Genomic DNA, 7,778 nt, shown 5'->3' on the forward strand with positions numbered 1-7,778 from the left:
TGGGTGGTTCTACCGGTTGGAGATCTGGTACAACCGGGATTCCTGAACCATGTTGCACTGTGTTTACCTTCTCTGATTCACAAGCAATATATTCCTTCATTCTTGTGGCAATCCTCTCATCTCTCTTGGGTCTCTTGTGTGCTTCCCGTGTGTGTGTGTGTGTGCAAGTGGCTCTGGTTCTCACTCTGCTCCTCGTGCAAAGACAAAGAAGCGAGCCGTAGATGCAAGCGCCCTCCTGTTTTGAAGAGGAAGAAGAGGTTGTGGTTCCCACCAAGCCAACCTGCCATGAAAAGTCTGCTGCTGCCAAGCAACGAGTTGCCCTTCCTATGCACAAGTGGAAGGCAAAGGATTGGGAAGCCTTCCGGAAGAGGAATCCTTATGAGGTTCCGGTTGAGCCACGTTAGACCACTGTTCAGTTTTGCAATGAGATGCCAGTGAGGATTGTCCATGAGTTGTTCGAGCATCACAAGAATCGGTATACCAAGCAATATACCATTGACCTTGAACATTGGAGGAACAACATATGGAGTACTTTGGAGAGGCTTTGGCTCTCTGTGAGGAGTTTGATTTGGTCAAGCTCATGTCTATCAACTGTGACTTTGATGTTCAACTTATTCATCAGTTCTATGCAACCATTCATTTTGGTGAAGACGATGCTCGCACTCTCTCTTTCATGTGTCGTGATGAGTTCTTTGAAGTGCCCTAGAGATCTTTGTGCAATGCTCTCGGCTATGATGATGTCGGTCTCACTGGGAATGGAGGCATTCGTCCTCATGACGGTGCCCGTTCCATGCCTAAGGAGAAGCTTGCTCCTATGTATATTCGTGGGCGTGGCATCATTGGTGAGTCCAAGGATCTTGAGAAAGTATATGATATCATGCACCGTGTGTTTCGTGATGTGCCTCTCCCCAAGGATGGAAATCAGGATGATATTTATTGGTACCTAGTTGATTTTCTTGTTTCTATGAAGACTCAAGTGGGCTCTGGTGCTACTATTGATGTGTCCAAGTGGCTATGGGAGGAGATGTATAGCATAGTCATCTACCGTAAGGTTCCCACCTATGCTCCCTTTGTCATGTGCTTTCTGAACTTAGTTTGGGCTGTTCGTCGTCCTGGAGAGCCTCTCACCTCACCAGATAACCTCACCGTGCATGAGGTCAAGCAACTTAAGAAGAAAAAGCATGTCGAGCCCCGCTTTCCTGCGGATGACCCCGAGGATGTTTATGCCACTTCAGATGATGAGGATTTCGAGATGGAGGCGGGTGCCAAGCCCTCCTGGGTGACTAAGCTCACCGCTAAGGTGAAGAAGACTTTTTTCCTCCAGTATCACATTCAGAAGAGGTTGTATGAGGTGCATGTGAATGAGAAGCTTGCTCGATGCCGACAGATTGCCATGATGAAGCACCTCAACATGCCAGTGAAGAGTGGATCCGAAAAGAGCATCACTCCAGAGGACAAGTGGATATGTGAGCAGAGCACATGGACTGATGATGAGGCCTCTGGCCATCCTGCTACTTCCACTTCTGCTGCTGATGATGATGTCATCGAGGATGATGAGGAGACTGAACATGGTGATCCTGATGAGATTGAGGAGTCATAGGAGGACTACTGAGCTCTAGGGCGTTAGCATCGCTCTTTTCCTTTTTGGTGTCTTGATGCCAAAGGGGGAGAGTGTTCTATTAGGTCTCAGGATTTGCATGGGATGTGTTTCATTTTGCTTCGGGTTGAGGGTTGAACTTGAACTTCTATTTGCTTTCCTTTAAAGTGTGAACCTTGTGGTGCGACTCTTGCATGGTGTGAGACATGCATTCCCTATCTATCCTATCATATTTTCATTAAGGTCTTTACGCTCTACATGTATGCTTATTGTCTATCTTCTCAGTTTTTTTGTATTGGTTGGTCTATAAAATCTAGGGGGAGCATTCATCCTAATGTGTGACTAGCATTCCAAAAGCAAATCAAAACAGTGCACACATCTAGGGGGAGCCCGACTACATTTTCTAGACTTCCAGTGCAAATCTTGTAGTTGTCATTATCCACCAAAAAGGGGGAGATTGTTAGGGCATTTCTCATCTTTGTGTTTTGGTGATGATGACAACTCTCTTTGTGGTCTAATCGTGTGCCAAGTTCTTTAGGTACTCTATGATTGGGTACAAGACGATTAGACATTCCCTCCGGAAGGAAAAGATCGAAGACGGTGTTCTCTGTGTGTTTATTTCTTTGGTCGTAGCGAACCCATACTATTAAGAGGGAATCCACTTCGGAAAATATTGGGTGAATCAATGCACGTACACATCTCTCTTCACCCACCATTTCCTTCTGTTCGAGTAGAGAGAGGTCTCCATTTCCTTCCAAACCAGTGGTTTACTCTCCAAGCGGTTGTCGTATGGGCGGTTGTACCGCCTGCCCAGTTAAATTGGCACAGCCACCGCCCCTGGGGTGATACCCTGGGGTTGCTACTCCCAGGTACATGCCCAATGGTTGTACTGCTGCCCCCGGGCAGTGGTACCTCCTCCGCTCTGTGAAAACTAGGGGGTCCTTCACGGGCGGTTGTACCGGCCAGGTACCGCCCAACCACCGGACTCGGTTCTGTGATGGGGAGATCCTTGGGCGGTGGTGGCCTGGTTGTCCCAGTTATGCTCTGCTAACCGGTACTACTGGTGACCGGGGCAGTTCTACCGCTCTGGACTTAGTCGCCTCTGCATCTTGAGCCAGGCGGTAGCTCCGGTGCAACTACCGCTCGACCATCGCCATAGGGGTGCTTCCCTCCTGTTCTGGGCGGTTGTTGAGCGGTAGGCGAGCGGATGGTCCAGTTACTCGGTGGAACCGATACTACCACTCCTACGTCCGGTTGTACCACTTGTTAGGGTTCCTGCAGCTTACCCGTGAATCCCGGTTGTACCGGGGTCATGAGCGGTTGTACTGCTACAGTGTAAAATCTGCTGTGACGATTGGAAAATGGGGGTCCCTATATAAAAGGGGTTCTTCGACCTACCTCCTTACCTCTTGCCTCTCTCTCTCTCCTCCATTAATGCCCTTCAAGCTTTCTTGCCCGGTCTGTCTCCCTAGCCACTCAAACTTGTTGATTTGCTAGGGATTGAAGGAGGAGACCTAGATCTACACTTCCACCAAAGGAAATTTGATTCCCCCATACTTTCTTGTGTGGATTTTGTTACTCTTGGGTGTTTGAGCACTCTAGATGGTTGAGTTCATCTCGGAGCCACATTCCAGTGTGGTGAAGCTCCATGGTATCGCTGGGAGCATGCAATTCAGTTGTGGAGAGAGCCCCAACCATGTTTGTAAAGGTCCGGTCACCGCCTTCAAGGGCACCACTAGTTGAATCACGGCATCTCTCGTTGTGTGAGGGCGTGAGGAGAATACGGTGGTCCTAGTGACTTTTTGGGGAGCATTGTGCCTCCACACCGCTCCAACGGAGACGTACTTCCTCTCAAAGGGAAGGAACTTCGGTAACACATCCTCGTCTCCACTTGTGGTTATCTCTTACCTTTACTTTGTGCAAGCTTCGATTGTGGTGTATCATTTGCTTGCTCTTGTTGTTGTTGTTATCATCATCATACAGGTTGCTCGCCTAGTTGCACATCTAGACAACCTATTTGGTGTTAACCCTAATTTGTTAAGAAAAGCTAAAAATTTGTAGTTGCCTATTAACCGTCCCCCTCTAGTCAACCATATCGATCCTTTCACTAGGTTTTGAGATGAGATGGTGCTATTGAAGATGTTGATGAAGATTGGCCTCCCCAAGATGAGAGGGTTGTTGGTGATGACGATGGCTTCGATTTCCCCCTCCCGGAGGGAAGTTCCCCGGCAGAATCGCTCCACCGGAGGGCAAAAGTGCTCCTGCCCAAGTTCCACCTCGAGACGGCGGCGCTCCATCCTGAAAGTCCTCTCCTTATTTTTTCTAGGTCAAAAGACCTTATGTACCAGAAGATGGGCACCAGAGGTGGGCCAGGGCCCCCACTACCCACCAGGGCGCGCCTGGAGGGGCTGGCGCCCTGGTGCCTAGTGGGCACCTGGGTTGCCCCCTCTGGTATATCTTTATTCCAATATATTTTTTATATTTCAAAACAATTCTCTGTAAAATTTCATCTCATTTGGAGATGTGCAGAATAGGTATATCTGGCGTAGCTTTTTCAGGTCCAGAATTCCAGCTGTCGGTATTCTCCCCCTTTGTGTAAACCTTACATATTATGAGAGAAAAGGCATTAGAATTACTCCATAAATTGTTATATTGCATAAAAACACTATAAATAGTAGTAGGAAAACATGATGCAAAATGGACGTATCATTGCTATAGACTCCATCACCACAAAGTTTGATCATCATTTTAATGAGGTATCTTCAAAGCTGGTCCAGAACTTCTCTTGTCTTGACCCAAGAGACTCATTTTCTAGGTTCAATGTGGAAAAGCTTGAGACTCGCAGAGATTTATCAAGAGTATTTCTCTAAGTATGAACGCGAACACAGAAGATAACCTTGAGCTATTCATTATTCATATGAGAAGAATTGAAGACTTGTCATGATATTGCAATCCTAAAAGATAGTTGAACTTGAACGGCATGTCATGTTTCCTATGGTTTATCGCCTCGTCGAGTTGGCATTGCTACTACCGGTAATGAGGACAATAGCTGAAAGAGCATTCTCAGCAATGAAAATCATTCAGACCGAGCTGTGCAACATGATGTTCGGTGGCTGGTTTAACTATTTGATGGTGTGTTACATTGAGCGAGGAGGGATATTCAAAAGTCTTCATCATGGTAAAATTAAGGAAGATTTTTGAAATGATGTTAGGGCATTGCCATTGCCTGGGTCTTCTAGAGATCATTCAAAGTTTCATTATCGGTATGTTTCAGATTCTCAAGTAAAATTTCTCGTTGCGTTGCATTAGTGGGATTTGTTATGCCTTGTGAAAATATTTTAGGCTATTTTTTGAACATGCGTGAGATTTATATGCCGGCTCAGTCTCTCGAGGGTGCTCATAGAGGTAGGGTGTGCGTGCATTCATAAGGATGAGTGTATGGGCATATATATGAGCGCTTGCGTCTATACTGTGTTAAAAAAATACACGGGCCACAAATGTACAATAGTGATCTTCACACGTCGTGTCCATCTATCTGATGATGTAGTAGTAAATTGACAGCTAAAAAATGACCGAGGTCTAACACAAAAACGGCCGGGTTTCCATGCATGTATACCCCCAGGCGGCGACGCGGGATATAACAGTGCGGTTTCATATGATCCAATATTAATTTATCGCATAATTTTTTGGATATTCTCTTTTTTCCGTAGTCACTTCTAATTACAGGATTAATAATATCTGTTTTTAGCGTCGCCGTTGCTCTTTTTATACTCTAACCTCAAGCCTTCCTTTCACATCTTACGAGCTTCCCTCTCCTTCGTTGACCTAACTAAATCCGTGAGCATTAGACACTTAGACACTAGCCGAGTGACACCGCGGAGGCCATGGACGTCAAGTACCCCAACGGCTCCGTCAAGAAGGTGAGGCAGGCGGCCGTGGCGCCGGGGGTGGAAGAGGTGACGTACATGGAGTGTGGCAGAAACCACGCACTGGCTAGCGGTGGGCACGTCATGGACGGCTGCGGGGAGTGGATGCCTTTGGGGGACCACAACCCCGCCGACGCGTCGTCGTACAAGTGTGCGGCCTGTGGCTGCCACCGCAACTTCCACCGCAAGGTGATGATGAAGAGGTCGCCGCCGCCGCCGCCGCCCATGGTGGCGACCGTGCTCCATGGCCTGCCGCAGCGCAGGGAGGAGACGCTGGAGGACCAGCTCCCGGGCGTCGACTCTGACACCGACTCGGATGGCACGGAGTATGACTCGGATGCCACCGAGTACGACTCGGAAGGCACGGAGTATGACGACGAGCGCTCCGTGTCCCGACCACTGCAGCCTCCACCCGCGTACCATCCGGCGCCGGTGGCGTAGCAGCCGCCGGCGTGCATCTCTTCGGCGCGACACAGTCGCCCGCTAGGGGAATTGCAGATCCAGAGGCTCACCGCCCAGCGCTTGCCGGCGACGGCGCCACCGCCCCATGGGGTTATTTCGAAGAGGAAGCGGTCCCGCACCATGTTCACCGCCGACCAGAAGTTGCGGATGCAGGAGCTGTCGGAGCACCTGGGGTGGCGTCTGCAGAAGCGCGACAAGGACATCATCGAAGCAAGGTGCCACGACATCGGCGTCAGCAAGAACGTCTTCAGGAACTGGATGAACAACAAGAAGCGCAAGTACCCCAACGGCCACAACGCCTCCGGTGCAGCCTCCTCCGCCGTCTGACCATCCCGTCTCCGTCTCCCCTCACCACCGTCACACCACTAGTGCTAGAATAAATCTTGTCTGTGCGTCTAGTTTCTCTGCCATGGCAACATTCAGCTACCATGGAAGCATTTATCCGTTCCGCTGCCATGGGATGTTTTTCGGCTGCCATGACAAGCCTTTTCTATGTTAATGTTTTTTGCTGGTAGGCTCAACTACTTTGAGTGATTTTCGTGGCGCGCTCGATCCGTTCGTGAGATGTCACGAACCTGTCGGGGTCGTGGGCGTTGCAAGTTTCCCTTGTACCAGAATAAAAGGAGGTGAAAGAAATGAGAAAAGTCGCAATTGCACGCGCTGCAGAAAACTCTCTGTGTCTCTTTGTTCTTCGTGTTCATCGAGCGAGTGTGAGCTGTTTGTGTGTGAGAGGAGATTGCCGCAATTGGCATCGGAGCCTTCTTGTGTGACGACCATACAACCCCTCTCGGCAACACCGTGGGCTAAGATCACCAGTGCCGACGAAGAGTCGTGGTGGATCGTGAAGACTAGGGTGGTGTGCGAGAGTGGGGGAGGCACGCCCTGTCCCATGCCCACTTGTACCAGCTACAAACATTAGGCCCTCCTGATGCAAGTGATGCTCGAGGGCCGCTGGGAGGCGATCGAGATCGGCACCACCATCCGAAGCGACAGCCGGCTAGCCCCTAAGGTAGTCTTCCATGGTGTTCCACTGGAAATAATGACGATACTCACCACCAAGCTCACGGCCAAGGACACCTGGGACACCCTGAGGACGATCCGCCTTGGAGTGGCACACGTCTACGAGGCCACGCTCGCGACACTGTCCAGGCATTACAGCGACATCCGATTCATCAACTGCGAGATGGTGGAAACTTTGCCATGCGCATCACAGGCATGATGGTACAAATGGTGCAGCTCAATGAGACGACCCGGGAGAAGCGTGTTGTTCGTAAGTTCCTATGCGTTGATCCTAAGAAGTACTCACAGATTGCCCTGTTAATCGAGTCGCTCGTCGACCTCGACACACTCACCGTCGAGGAGTTTACGGGATGCCTGGAGGTCGCAGAGGAAGCAGTTCAAAATAAACCAGATCGACAATGTCGTGGGTCGGTTGTTCCTTAATATGTTTCAAGCATATCTATAATTGTTATATGATTCATGCTATATTGCTAACAATTACATACACTTTGGACATACTTTGTATCAACTTTTATTGGACTAATATATTAATCAAGTGCCAAGTGCTAGTTCTTTTTTTTGCCGTTTTTTCACTTTTAGGAAATCCCTATAAAAATCGAAGGAAAATAATTCAAAAATAGTTCGGGCAGTTTCACATCAAAAGAAGATCCAGGAGCCAAGGCCCGGCCCCAAGGGCCTCCTCCAGTGTGTAGGCAGCTAGCGATGGTGCCCTGGGCCTCTGGGCGCCTACGGCCTGGGGCATCCTCCCACGTGGATCCGGCGCCCGATAGTCT

At 49.3% G+C, this 7,778-nt stretch overlaps 1 protein-coding gene across 1 annotated transcript; it reads left to right on the forward strand.

Moving 5' to 3' along the window:
- Window positions 1–5,481: 5,481 nt before the first annotated feature.
- On the forward strand, window positions 5,482–7,204 carry LOC123074237 (zinc-finger homeodomain protein 9-like). Its single transcript, XM_044497130.1, has 4 exons — window positions 5,482–5,891; window positions 6,000–6,263; window positions 6,718–6,841; window positions 6,932–7,204. Exons 1-4 carry the CDS (start codon window positions 5,482–5,484, stop codon window positions 7,202–7,204), a joined length of 1,071 nt encoding a protein of 356 aa, XP_044353065.1.
- Window positions 7,205–7,778: the final 574 nt, after the last annotated feature.

This window comes from Triticum aestivum, chromosome 3D, assembly GCF_018294505.1.
Source record: "Triticum aestivum cultivar Chinese Spring chromosome 3D, IWGSC CS RefSeq v2.1, whole genome shotgun sequence".
NCBI classification, from domain to species: domain Eukaryota; kingdom Viridiplantae; phylum Streptophyta; class Magnoliopsida; order Poales; family Poaceae; genus Triticum; species Triticum aestivum.